This window comes from Salmo salar, unplaced genomic scaffold (genome assembly GCF_905237065.1).
Source record: "Salmo salar unplaced genomic scaffold, Ssal_v3.1, whole genome shotgun sequence".
Taxonomy (NCBI): domain Eukaryota; kingdom Metazoa; phylum Chordata; class Actinopteri; order Salmoniformes; family Salmonidae; genus Salmo; species Salmo salar.
Genome location: NW_025550940.1, coordinates 712,638 through 726,632, shown reverse-complemented (window position 1 = coordinate 726,632; position 13,995 = coordinate 712,638). Strand labels below are relative to the sequence as shown.

The following is a 13,995-nucleotide window of genomic DNA, read 5'->3' as shown; positions in this document are numbered from 1 at the left end:
AGGCGTTTCGTAGATCCAGCTTGGAGAATACAGTTTCCACCTGGAAAGGCTCGAAGGGCGAGGAAATGAGTGGTGGCGGATATCGGTTCTTAACAGTAATGACATTGAGTCCCCTGTAGTCAATGCACGGGCACAGGGTCTGATCCATGAAGAACAAGCCTGCGTCAGTGGGAGGGGAAGAGGGATGGATAAATCCTGTAGCTAGAGAGTCCCCAATGTAGTTCGCCATAGCCTTCGTCTCTGGTCCCGACAACCAGTACAGACGTCCCCGGGGCGGCGTGGTGCTAGGGAGAAGGTCAATCCCGCAGTCATAGGGGTGGTGCGGTGGAAGGGAAGTGGACCGGGACTTGTTCAAAACCTCCCAGAGGTCCCGGTACTCTTCATGAATGACGGAGAGGTCCATAACCACCTATGAGGACCCAGGAAGCCTTCCCTGGGCAGGTTGTGCCGAATTCAGACAATGGCCGTGGCAGAACGGACTCCAGCCATTGATAGCACCAGTAGACCAGTTGATGAGTGGATTGTGCCGTTTGGTCCAGGAGAATCCCAAAACCACGGGAATCTGGGGGGACTTAATGAGCAGGAACTGAATGGTCTCGCTGTGATTCCCTGACACCCATAGGTTGATGGGAGTGGTGTTATGGGTGACCCGACATATAGAGCGCACGTTCAACGCTCGAACATCAATGGGAATAAAGAGGGGCTGAGTAGGGATGTCAAAGCGATGAGAGTCAAGACCAGTGGGTAATTCCCCAGCAGCAAGCTTGTCCTTAACCTCCTCTGAGACGCCGTGCTGGAACATGTCAAACAGTGCTTCCGGGTTCCATGCACTCTCCACTGCCAACATGCGGAAATCCAGTGCATAGTCGGCCACCCTGCGGGCGTCATGCCGGAGATCAATTAACTTACAGGCAGCTTCTGTCCCGGAGAACGGGTCATCAAAAACCTTCCTCACCTCTCCCACGAACCCCTCCAGGTAGAGTGGCCGGTGGGACGGCGCTGCTAACCGGCGAGTGACTGAGGAGCGGTGGGGTTACCCCGTGGCAGGCTGCCCTCCAGAGAACCCGCGGAATTGCTCTAGCAGCATGTCCAACGCCCGGGTATGGCTTGTCAGTAACCAGAGGTGGGGCAACGGTACCAGATGGCAGATTCAGGGTAGGGGTAGGCAGAGGTCAGAAATCAAACGGGAAGCAAAGGTCCAGGTCACAGGCAGGCTCAGGCAGAGTGGTCAGGTGGGCAGGCTCAGGGGCAGGCAGGCAGAGTGGGCAGGCTCAGGAGCAGGCAGGCAGAGTGGGCAGGCTGGCAGAGTGGTCAGGCTCAGGGGCAGGCAGGCAGAGTGGGCAGGCTCAGGGGCAGGCAGGCAGAGTGGGCAGGTGGGCGGTCTTACCTAGGTGGACGATCTTATAGCCCTCCTCAGCCTCTCTCTGATACGTTCTCTCGATCTTTTTGAGGTTCCTCTTCTCCCACTTCTTATTCACCCAGTCCACAGCTCTCCTTCGGATACTTTTATCAGGTGGGAGAATGTCCTCCTTGTCATCTTCCTTCTCCTCCTCCTCTTCACTGTTCTCTATCTCACCCATCTTGTAATTCCCAGGGATCTCTCTTCTTTCCTCTTCTGACATCTTTCCTCTTCTGACATCTCTCTGACATCTAAATGGCCTTCAATGGCTCTCTTTCTCTCCTCCTCTCTCTTTTCCTCTCTCTGCCTCTCCTCCTCTCTTAGTCTGAACATTTCTTTCTGTCTGGCAATTCCAATCTCTCGTTTTTTATCCTGCTCCTTTTGTTGTCTTGCCCTCTCCTGTTTTCTTTCCATCTCCAGCTGTCTTTCCTCCTTGTCCCTCCTGATTTGTTGTCCTCTTTCTATGTGTTCTCGTTCCCCCTTCAACACTTCTAACCTCCTCTCTTTACGTCTATTGAAGACTTCCCGTGCTTTAGCTTTAACATTAACTACTACATCTTTCTTCATGCTTACTTCCTTTCCTCTCTCTTCTCTTTCCATGTACTCTTCCTCTGCTTTCTTAATAATCACTTCCTGCTTTTCTTCCATCTCTCTCTCCTGTTCTATCTCCAGTTCATTCTGCCCCTCATTTCTTCTTCCTGCTTCCTCCCTCTCTCTCATAATCATATTTTCTTTCTCCATCTCTTTCTGTTGCTGATCTTTTAATTCTATCTCTCCCTGATTCTCATTGTCTTTCTCCCTTTCTTTCTCTTTCTCCATTTGTTTCTGTCTCTCCTCTTGTTGTTGTCGTCTGTGTATCTCTTCTATCTTTCTCTGTATCTTCTTCCTCTCTCTTCCCTCCTTCTCTATGTCAATTTGCTTCTGTTTCCATATATCTTCTTCTTCTTGAGCTCTCTCAAACTTTCTCTTTTTCTCCTCTTGTTGTTGTCGTCTCTTTCTCTCCCATCTCTCTCTGTCTCTCTTCTTCTCTTTCTTCCTCTTCTATCTGTATTTGCTTCCGTTTACATCTTTCTTCTTCATGCTCTCTTTCAATCTCTCTCTGTCTCTCTTGCTCTCTTTCCATTCTTTTTTGTGTCTTCTCCATTCTCTTTCTTTTGCTCTCTCTGTCTCACTTTCTCCCTCTCTCTTTCTTCCTCTTCCATCTCTATTTGCTTCTGTTTACATCTTTCTTCTTCATTCACTCTTTCAATCTCTCTCTGTCTCTCTTGTTTGCTTACCATATTTTTGTCTCTTCTCCTTTCTCTTTCTTTCAATCTCTCTCTGTCTCTCTCCTTCTCGTACTTCCTCTTCCATCTCTATTTGCTTCTGTTTAAATAGTTCTTCTTCACTCTCTCTGTCTCACTTTCTCCCTCTCTCTTTCTTCCTCTTCCATCTCTATTTGCTTCTGTTTAAATAGTTCCTCTTCATTCTCTCTTTTAATCTCTCTCTGTCTCTCTTCTTCTCTTTCCATATTTTTTTGTCTCTTCTGCTTTCTCTTTCTTTCAATCTCTGTCTCTCTCCTTCTCGTACTTCCTCTTCCATCTCTATTTGCTTCTGTTTAAATAGTTCCTCTTCATTCTCTCTTTCAATCTCTCTCTCTCTCTCCTTCTCGTTCTTCCTCTTCCATCTCAATTTTCTTCTGTTTAAATCTTTCTTCTTCATGCTCTCTTTCAATCTCTCTCTGTCTCTCTTTCTCCCTCTCTCGTTCTTCCACTTCCATCTCTATTTGCTTCTGTTTAAATATTTCTTCTTCATTCTCTCTTTCAATCTCTCTCTGTCTCTCTTGCTCTCTTTCCATATTTTTTTGTCTCTTCTCCATTCTCTTTCTTTTGATCTCTCTCTGTCTCTCTTTCTCCCTCTCTCTTTCTTCCTCTTCCATCTCTATTTGCTTCTGTTTACATCTTTCTTCTTCTTCGCTCTCCATCTCCTTCTTCTTCTCATCTACTTGTCTCTGTTTTGGTACATTCTCCATTCTCTTTCTTTCTACCTCTTTCTGTTTGTTGTTCTCACCCTCCATCTTCTCCTCCATGTCCATTTGGTTCTGTTTCCATTTATATTCGTCTGTTTCCATATTTTCTAATTCTATCAGCTGTATCTTGATTTTCTTGAAGACTTCCTCCAATTCAGACGTCTTTTTGTCATTGATGAGGGCTGTCTCCATCTCCATCTCTCTCTCCACTCTATTTTTCATCTCCTCTTCACTTCGTCTCCAATCATTTTCTCTCTCTCTGTCTCTATCAAATGTTCTCTCTGGTTCAGTCTCGTCTTTCAATCTAATCTCTTCTTTCATTCTCACAACCTCTCTGTCTAACACTAGTACATTTTGGTTAAACTGTTTCACTCTCTCATTCTGTCTTCTATATGCTTCTTTCGCTCTTTCAAATTTGATTTTGTATTGAATCTCTTTTGTTGTCATATCTTCTTTCAGTCTCTCAACCTCTCTCTCTAACTCTTTTACCTTTCCGTTAACCAGTTTGACTTTCTCATTCTCTGCAATACGCATGTCTCTTTCTCTTTCAAATATGATTTCCTTTTCCATCTCTTTCAATGTCTCAATCTCTCGTTCTAACACTTTTATCGTTTCTTCTGCCTGTTTCACTTTCTTCTTCATTTCTTGTCTTTCCATTTCTGCTTTTCTCTCCCTTTCCATCTCTTTTTCCCTCTCTCTTTCCCTCTCTCTTTCTGTCTCAATAGGTTTGTTGTTCCAGGCCAGTCTTGGTCGCTGATCCTCCATGACTTTCTGCCATAGCATCAATCTCTCTATCTCTTGCTTCATTTTAAAAGGTGAAATTAGTGATAATCTATGACCAAGACATACTTTCAAAGGATTTGCAGAGAATGATACATAGAAATACAACCTAGACCTAGGTAATTGAATCAAACACTGGACAACATCAATAGCAGGGTTATTTTGATCAATTCATCTGGACAATTCATTGTCAATTAATGTATTGACATGTTTGAAAGAATTATGAGACATTTTATGGACAAATACAAACACACAACTAGTTTGCCCATTCAGTTAGGGGTTTGAGAAATTCCTGTTGCAATTTGTGTGATGTTATAACAATGTTGCCTCTGATGTTTATGCTTGTAGAAATTACTCCTACTAATGATGTTTCACTAATGCAATTATTTACAACCTGCACACATACAGTTATCAACAACAACAACAGTAATGATGTTAATAAGGAAGTGGATATTCAACCGGCAGAAGAAAGGCATAGGGGTTGAGATAAATGAAGGTTAGGTTCAGGACCTAGGGTTGGGTTAAGGTAAAGGTTAGGTATAGTTTCAGTGAGGTCAAGGTAAGGGTTAACGTTAAGGAAAGGCATAAAAGTTAACATTGGGTTAGTGTACCGCTGTCCACCGTCATTCATTTTCAGCTGGGTGAATATACACGGCCATTTAATAATAACAATGACATGTCTTACGTGGGCCAGCTGTAGATCCACCATCAGTAGCTCCAGCAGATGTTTGACTCTCTTGATCTCCTGCATTTTTCTCTGGTTCTCCATCGCTTCTGTGACTCTCTCTGCCTCCCTCTGTCTCTCTGCCTCCCTCTGTCTCTCTGCTTCTCTCTGTCTCTCTGCCTCCCTCTGTCTCTCTGCTTCTCTCTGGCTCTCTGCTTCTCTCTGTCTCTCTGCCTCCCTCTGTCTCTCTGCTTCTCTCTGTCTCTCTGCCTCCCTCTGTCTCTCTGCCTCCCTCTGTCTCTCTGCTTCTCTCTGTCTCTCTGCTTCTCTCTGTCTCTCTGCTTCTCTCTGGCTCTCTGCCTCCCTCTGTCTCTCTGCTTCTCTCTGGCTCTCTGCCTCCCTCTGTCTCTCTGCTTCTCTCTGGCTCTCTGACTCCCTCTGTCTCTCTGCCTCCCACTGGCTCTCTGCCTCTCTCTGGCTCTCTGACTCCCTCAGTCTCAGGATCTCAGCCTTCCACTCATTCATTAGACCCCTTTCTACTCTTCTTCTCCTCCTTTCCTCTTTTAAAAGGGATCTGAGATGGTCTGTCTCAGACTGTAGATGTTCAATGATCTTGTCCTTCTCCATTCCACCATTCCTCTTCTTCTTTTCCTCCTCCCAGAGGCAGACTTGAAGTCTGTCCATCTCCTTCTTCTGATTTCGGATCGTTCGATCCTTCCCTCTCAACTCAAGCATGTGGGCTTCCTTCTTTGTACAGGTCTTCTTCTCTTCTCTCAGGAACTGAACCTTCATCTCTGCCTGCTTGTAGCTGGGAGCAAATGAATGTCAACACATTATTTAGGAAGTGAACTCAGACAATTTATTACAGCGTTAAAATAATAATTAAACCTCTGCGCAATTAAACTGTCTTTAATAACACAACTCACACAACTGTGACTTACAGTACGTGAATGTAATGAGTTGACTGTCCATGATGGCCAGAGGTGGGTAATGTGTAGCTCTGGTCCAGGGCGTTACTTACAGCTTGCAGACACTGAGCCTTCCTTCAGCAAGCCGCACATAATGCCCTGGACCAGAGCTAGGTTATGTGATGAATGACTTACAGACTGTTCCACATGATAGGAGGGGGTAAGAAGACAGTCCCAGTAGGAGACGGAGATCGTCCAGAACAAGAAGAGGTGTCCATCTCCTCAGAGACTGCAGGAAAGGTCTACAAGTTTTATTTCTGGAAAATAAAGAGATGCCTTCGTTCAGCAACAATGTGTGTTTCTATGTTTCTGTCACTAGATGGGGCCATTGTACACAACATTTACTCACCAGGTCAGTGAATTCAGAAATAGTCTACACACTACAGTACTCAAGCTCTCGCTTACAACCCATCATGCATCAGCACAAGTAATATAATAATACCTCATCACAACTTCATAATCACAGTACACCTGGATTGTGTTCACAAAGTGTTTCAGGGTAGGAGTGCTGATCTAGGATCAGATCCCCCCTGTTCATCAAAACGTATTCAGTTTGATTTAAAAGACAAAATTGATTATTGATCAGCACTCCTTCTATGAGACTTTGTGAATATGAGCCTGTGTGAAAGAACCTTTCTGGCATATGCTGGCTAGACAGTACACAGACAGACAGATCTGTGACAGACAGACAGACAGACAGACAGACAGACAGACAGACAGACAGACAGACAGACAGACAGACAGACAGACAGACAGACAGACAGACAGACAGACAGACAGACAGACAGACAAGTCAGCAAGACAGACAGACAGAAGAGTAGATATAGATGGACTGATTGATAGCAACAGAAAAAAACAAAGATATAATTGTATTTTATAATGTCAGAAAGAAAAAATATTTCAAATACATTAACGTTCACCTTCACATGTATTATCTTACCATGACAGAATTATAGGCTAAGTAAGCTAGCGGTTGGTTCATGTATTGTAAACTTGTGTAAATATTTGACTCACCTCAAATCACACTTGTCAAACCGCAGTTTTAGTGTGGAACCGAATAATATCTTTGGCATTAACTTTCTCTGGTCTGGACCTGTATTGTTGCGTCATTTGAAACGCTTGAGCGTCATAATCGGTTCACCGCGCCTGCTTGATTGACAGCTAGGGGTTCTCCTGCGCATCAGTGTCCAAAAGTCGATATTGTTGAGCTACTCATAATTGATAAAGACATTAATAACTATTTTCACTTGACTTTTATTTCGTGTATTTTTGCCTAAGGTTATTTGGTAGTCTATGTTGAGTGATTTCTCTTTGTATGGACCTAAAGTTCAATGAAATACAAACAGCAACCATAGCCTACAAACATTTCCCACACAAATACAAATGTGGGTGTTTAGTGAGTACACAAAATAATAACAGGACAGCCATAACTGTACAAACAAACATACAATCACAACTCTTGGGCACCAAATATTCAATGTAAAAGCCAAAAGGTAGGCTAACATGAAGTCCGATTCTGAAATGCGCGTCAACAATTGAAGAACTCGTTTTTAAGCATGAAATAAATCCTCGTGGACCAGATTGACCCGCTCTCCCCACTATGTATTGTTTCTGCAGTGAGGATTCACCCCCTTTAGACAATGATGTTGTAATTTATCTGCAGAAAAACGTTGATCTGAGCTCAACAAGCAGTAGTAGCAGTATGCAAATCAGAGAGCCAGATGAATGGATCTTTCACCGATGCATTTCGGTTCCCGACGTTCAACAAAAAGATCCGTTCAAAAAGAGCCGTTCGTTCGTGAACGACACATCACCACACTGTAGTTCTCCACCATTGCGTATCGTGAGCTGGAGGAGCGTTCGTCCAACCTCTGATCCAAGTAAATGGCAGCGGCGCATCATCCATCCGCTGAATGTCCCAAGGGAGGGAGGATAGTTTACGATGCAACAAGCGTTTGGGGAGTACATTCATTGAAACGCAATGAGTGTTTTTAAATTGTTGAGGGACTCTTGCTCCAGGGGAAATCTCAGCAAAGATGTCTCTGCTGTGTGTCAGAGGTGGGATCTTTACCTTCTTCACTATGCTTATTATACTGTACATATCTGTCACATTAATCACATTGCACTCAGGAAAGTTGTCTGTAGGCTATTGGGGAGATGCGCATAGCCTGTTGAGTTGTCACGTTCCAGTCCAAACATGACCTGGGATGTGAGAAGGGAGCTATTCTATAACACATGTAGATGACATGTTGTCTTTATATGTAGATTATATTTTGGTTTTATATTTCATATTTGATTGATGATTAGGCCTATGACTTTTGATTCCACTTTGGCTACCTTGCACCATATTGTCCTCTCTTGCTATATCTTACACTTTATGCCCTTGTGCTGATCTTCTCTCTAAACAATAATCATGATAGTGTGAATGAGTTGAGTAAACTACACTGTTGTTAGCTTCTCAGTCTGTACTGTACTGTCCCTGGAAGACCCTCCACATAGTTCACCTAGATCCAGTCCACTTTGTACCACTGGTCAACTAATCATCAAAACCTCTGATTAGTGAATCAGGTGTGCTGGTGGTGGAATACATGATATGAACTGGTTAGGGGAGGACAGGTTTGAGAAGGGAAAGACTAAATGGACTTTTCGGACCAACATCCCATTGACAGCCCGTCTGGCCAAAACCTGAAACCTAAAACTGACCCTAACCTTAACCTTAACCCTAACATTAACCAAACCTTTAAGCCTTAAAGGTAGTCTCATCATGGGTGTGATTCAGACTGTAGTTTCTCCCTGTGTGTCCAGTAAACCTCCTCTCATCATGGGTGTGATTCAGACTGTAGTTTCTCCCTGTGTCTCCAGTAAACCTCCTCTCATCATGGGTGTGATTCAGACTGTAGTTTCTCCCTGTGTGTCCAGTAAACCTCCTCTCATCATGGGTGTGATTCAGACTGTAGTTTCTCCATGCGTGTCCAGTAAACCTCCTCTCATCGTGGGTGTGATTCAGACTGTAGTTTCTCCCTGTGTCCAGTAAACCTCCTCTCATCATGGGTGTGATTCAGACTGTAGTTTCTCCCTGTGTCTCCAGTAAACCTCCTCTCATCATGGGTGTGATTCAGACTGTAGTTTCTCCCTGTGTCCAGTAAACCTCCTCTCATCATGGGTGTGATTCAGACTGTAGTTTCTCCCTGTGTCCAGTAAACCTCCTCTCATCATGGGTGTGATTCAGCCTGAAGCTGGAGAGGCCAGTGGCAAACCAGCCAGACCACTTTATTACTAGTTGGGGATAGATTGTATCTCTAGAGTTACAGTAGGGCATTTCCATGTAAAAGGACCCAGGAGCACCAACGTGATGCTCATAGGAGCATGTGTAATTTGGTGTCAAATGAAATCTAAGAGTCTATATTTTTGGTAAATGTAACTCTAGATTCATTTTTCAACCAGTGAAGGCTTTGATTTCTGGGTAAACATGGGAAAAGGGATATTAGAAAACATCTTCCAGAAAAAGTCTTAAAAGGTCCAATATCAAAACTACATAAAAACAGAATCATGTTGACGTAAAGACCCCTGACTACTAATATCAACACTTACATTTGGTTTTAGAGAAAGAGTTAACCTTCTTTAAGTTTCAGAAAAATTCCCTTGTGCCTTTTAATTCCGTTACCAAAAACCAACATAACTTTCAGGTATTTTCACATTTCTCTCCCTCAGTGAGGAGGGATTATAATGAAAGAAATGGTAGAGATAAAAATGACTTACAGTGATTTTTCTGAGATCAACTTTGTTAAGTGGTTCAAATTCGTAATTCTAAATTGGTAACGGAATTACCAAAAAAATCTGTAATAGAATTACTGCAACTGAATTGGCTACAATGGAAATCATAATAGTCACAAACCACAATTGGTTCACCTGGTACTGTCTTCCCCTCCACTGGCATACTGTTCAGCTCATAAAGGTTTTCTTTCTCTTCTCTTGTGACCAAACCAAGAGTCTCTCTCTCTCTCTCTCTCTCTCTCTCTCTCTCTCTCTCTCTCTCTCTCTCTCTCTCTCTCTCTCTCTCTCTCTCTCTCTCTCTCTCTCTCTCTCTCTCTCTCTCTCTCTCTCTCTCTCTCTCTCTCTCTCTCTCTCTCTCTCTCTCTCTGCATGCTGGGAGTTTTTTGGAGTTTGAGTGTTTGGTGCGGAGGACTCTGTCCTAACTAACTTTCTAGACTCTTTTCTTGATCTTTTTCTTACATTTTTTTTTTCTATGGTGGAGGGTTAATGCAATATTTGTTTTAGCGGTATCCACCGTTTTTTTTCAGAGTTAGGGTGGAAGAAGACAGAGTAAGGTTTCTGGGGTTTGCAAGGTGTGGTATGCGCGATGGCTTCTCAGCCTAGCGCGGAGGAGACGCTGTCGATACGGCATGGATTCAGGTGTGTTCCTGAGAATGGAGTTAAGGTGGAGGAGGTTCTGCTCGCGGTCAGCGAACAGGTAGGAGCTGAATTTATACATTCTGCTTCTAGAATGAACAAAGCGGTGGTGGTGTTCATGAAAAGAGAAAATTTGGTTGGTAGGCTAATTGCTAGCGGAATATTTGTAAGGGATGTGTTGGTGCCAGTTTTACCTCTTTCTACCCCTTCGACAAGAGTAGTTGTTGCAAATTTACCTCCGTTTATTACGGACGATCAAATCAGGAAAGAGCTGAGTCGTTTTGGTAAGTTTGCTAGCGGGTTTCGTGTACTGTCGGCAGGTTTTCAGGCAGCTGCTGTTAAGCACGTTGTTTCGTTCCGGAGGCAAGTGTTTATGTTCCTGAACAACAATGAGCAACAGCTAAATGTGCATTTTAAAGTGAGGCATGGGGAGGGGCTCTATGCAGGGTTTGCCAGCACAGACAGTCTACGGTGTTTTGAGTGTGGGGATTTGGGGCATAAGAGCTTTGCGTGCCCACATAAAGGCCGTAGACAAAGTGAGGGTACAAGCGCCGGTGGGGGAAATCGAGGTCAAAGTGCAGGGGGAAATGAGATGCAGACAGCAGAGGCTGGGCCTAGTCATACCAGGGATGGTGGGGTAGCTGAGGCTGGGTCTAGTAAGGCAAGAGATGGTGGGGTAGAGGAGGCTGGGTCTAGTCAGACTAGAGATGGTGGTGTAGTGGAGGCTGGGTCTAGTCAGGCTAGAGATGGTGGTGTAGCGGAGGCTGGGTCTAGTCAGGCTAGAGATGGTGGGGTAGTGGAGGCTAAGCATAGTCAGGCTAGAGATGGTGGGGTAGCGGAGGCTGGGTCTAGTCAGACTAGAGATGGTGGGGTAGAGGAGGCTGGGTCTAGTCAGACTAGAGATGGTGGTGTAGTGGAGGCTGGGTCTAGTCAGGCTAGAGATGGTGGTGTAGCGGAGGCTGGGTCTAGTCAGGCTAGAGATGGTGGGGTAGTGGAGGCTAAGCCTAGTCAGGCTAGAGATGGTGGGGTAGCTGAGGCTGGGCTTAGCTATGATATGGAGGATGGTGTGAATGATGCTGGGCCTAGTCATGCTATGGAGGGTGGTGTAGAGGATGCTAGGTCTAGTCAGGTTATGCTAGTGGATGAGGAGAGTATAGTGGGGAAGTGTAAGAGACTAGGGGGGAGGAGGAGGGTGCCAAGCGGAAAAGGAAAAAGGGTGTGGTTAAAGGCACAATGGAAATTTTGCCTGTTGCTGTGGGAGATGCCATGACCAGAGAGGAAGAGCAGGTGGTCAGGGTGGGAGATAGAGATGAGGAGGAAAGTGAGTCTGAGGAAGAGGATGAGGAGATATTTTTTTCAGACTCCTCTTCAATAGGCCCGGAGCTGACAGCCAGTCAAGCAGAGGGGTCTAAGTACACATTGAGAGAACTGACAAGGTTCCTGAATGAGACCAAGGGAAAAAAGTTAATCTTGAGGCTTTTTTCCCTGATTCAAGAAAGTTTGTACGATCAGTACAACATGCTGTGAAAAATGAGGGGCATGGTGTCCTCTCACCCAGGAAACGGTTTAGGTTGAGGAAGTGGGTCACAACAGTGCGTAAGGGTTTACCTTCGGACACTGTTTAGATGTATACTTTCTTTCTGACACTGGGACTTTTGAGCTTTGCTATTGGTCTTTTTTCTCTGCTGGCTTTTCTCCCACTTCTTATGGAGACTCTACGGGTAGGCTCGCTCAATATAAATGGCGCCAGAGATGCGGGAAAGATGAGTGTGTTGGGTGAATATGTAAAAAAAAAAAAGTACAGGTGTTGTTTCTGCAGGAGACACATAGTGATGTGTTGAATGAAGTCGATTGGGGGCTCTGGTGGAAAGGGGCAAGTGTGTTGAGCCATGGGACAAATCTTAGTGCAGGAGTGGCAGTCCTTTTTGCACCGGGTCTGTCTGTAAAAATGTGCTCCTCAAAGGAGGTGTGTAGGGGTAGGCTCCTTGTTGTTAAAGCAGAAATTAACAACATGGGTTTTGTCTTTATAAATGTGTATGCGCCTAACACAGGGAGAGAAAGAGGGGTTCTATTTGGGAGTCTTAGACAGGAACTCTCACAGGTAGCGCCTGAGGAGACACTGGTGGTCGGAGGGGACTGGAACTGCACAATGGATTTTACAAAAGACAGAAATGGGGAAGAGCCTCATTCAGTGTCAGTGGGAGTGTTAAGGGACATTATTAATCAGTTCGACTTAGTGGATGTTTGGAGAACTAAACATCCGAACACAAGACAGTACACATGGGTGAAGGTTTTTGGGGCTAGGGTGAGTGCAGCCCGACTTGATCGGTTTTATATGTCTAGGAATCGGAGCAATAGGCTGTTGGGCGCTACCATTCTCCCGGTGGGGTTTTCCGATCATCACATAACCATGGCTCGGCTGTCTATTTCACCAGGGCCCCGGCAGGCATCCTATTGGAAATTCAATGTAAAGCTCTTACAAGATGCCACTTTTTGCGCAGGTTTCCAGACCTTCTGGGAAAGGTGGAGGCAGCAAATAGAGGAGTATGAGTCTCTGAGCCAATGGTGGGATGTGGGAAAAATCCAAATTCGGCTTTTCTGTCAACAATACACAGCTCTCTCATCCTCAGAGGCTAGGAGAGTATTGGGGGAACTAGAGCGGTGTATTAGTGAGATGGAGGTAGAGATGGTGGGGCAAGGCAATGTAGGCCTCCAGGCTAATTTAGCTGAATTACGCAGGGACCTGGGCAGTTTTTTCCAGGTTAAAGCAAAGGGAGCACTTGTAAGAGCTAGATTCTCCATGCTCAAGGAGATGGATGCTCCCAGCTCCTTCTTCTTTGGTTTGGAAAGACAGAGCAGTGAAGCCAAGGGTATGCATTGTCTACGGCTGTCTGATGGGCGGGTGACCTCTGTGGTGGGTGAGATGCGGGAGCGGACTGTGGAGTTTTATACTGAATTGTATAGGGCAGAAGAGTGTGATCCTTTGTGTGCTCAGGTCTTGTTCACAGAACTCCCTAAACTCTCTCTGGCACAGAGGGACGATTTGGACGTTCCTCTGTTGTCCCATGAACTGGCAGAGGCCGTAACCCAGATGTCCCCCGGTCGTGCACCGGGGGTCGATGGACTCCCAGTGGAGTTTTATAAAAATTCTGGGGAATAATTGGACAGGACTTCTTTTGCGTGTTGCGTGAATGCATCGGGGTAGGAGAGTTGCCGATGAGCTGCCGTCGGGCGGCTCTGACTCTCCTGCCCAAAAAAGGGGACTTGTGTGAACTTAAGAACTGGAGGCCTGTGGCATTGCTCTGTGCGGACTACAAGATATTTGCCAAGGTCCTCTCTAACAGACTGAAGTCCCACTTGGACTCGATAGTACATAAGGACCAAACATATTGTGTACCGGGACGCTCAATCACGGACAACCTGTTCTTAATTAGGGACATGTTGGACTTGTCGAGAGGTTCTAATGTGAACTTTGGACTGGTCTCTTTAGATCAAGAGAAGGCTTTTGACAGAGTGGACCATGAATATCTGTTTAATGTGATGTCTGTGTTTGGGTTTGGGAGGAGTTTTTTGACCTGTGTGAAGCTGTTGTATGCTGGGGCATCATGTATGGTTAAGGTGGGAGGGGGGCTCAGTAGGCCAGTCTGGGTGAGACGGGGCATTAGACAAGGATGCCCTCTATCTGGGCAGTTATACACATTAGCCATTGAGCCTTTTTTAGGCCTGCTACGCAGGAGACTGCAGGGAGTGTGCTGGACAGGTATGG

General features: G+C 45.2%; 1 protein-coding gene across 1 annotated transcript; it reads right to left on the bottom strand.

Moving 5' to 3' along the window:
- Window positions 1-409: 409 nt before the first annotated feature.
- Window positions 410-5,028, bottom strand: LOC123740623 (trichohyalin-like). The gene is made up of 4 exons (XM_045714137.1): window positions 4,873-5,028; window positions 3,356-4,208; window positions 1,388-1,567; window positions 410-1,017 (listed from the first exon to the last, which is right to left on the bottom strand). Exons 1-4 carry the CDS (start codon window positions 4,954-4,956, stop codon window positions 410-412), a joined length of 1,725 nt encoding a protein of 574 aa, XP_045570093.1. The 5' UTR covers window positions 4,957-5,028.
- Between the last annotated feature and the right edge of the window lie 8,967 nt (window positions 5,029-13,995).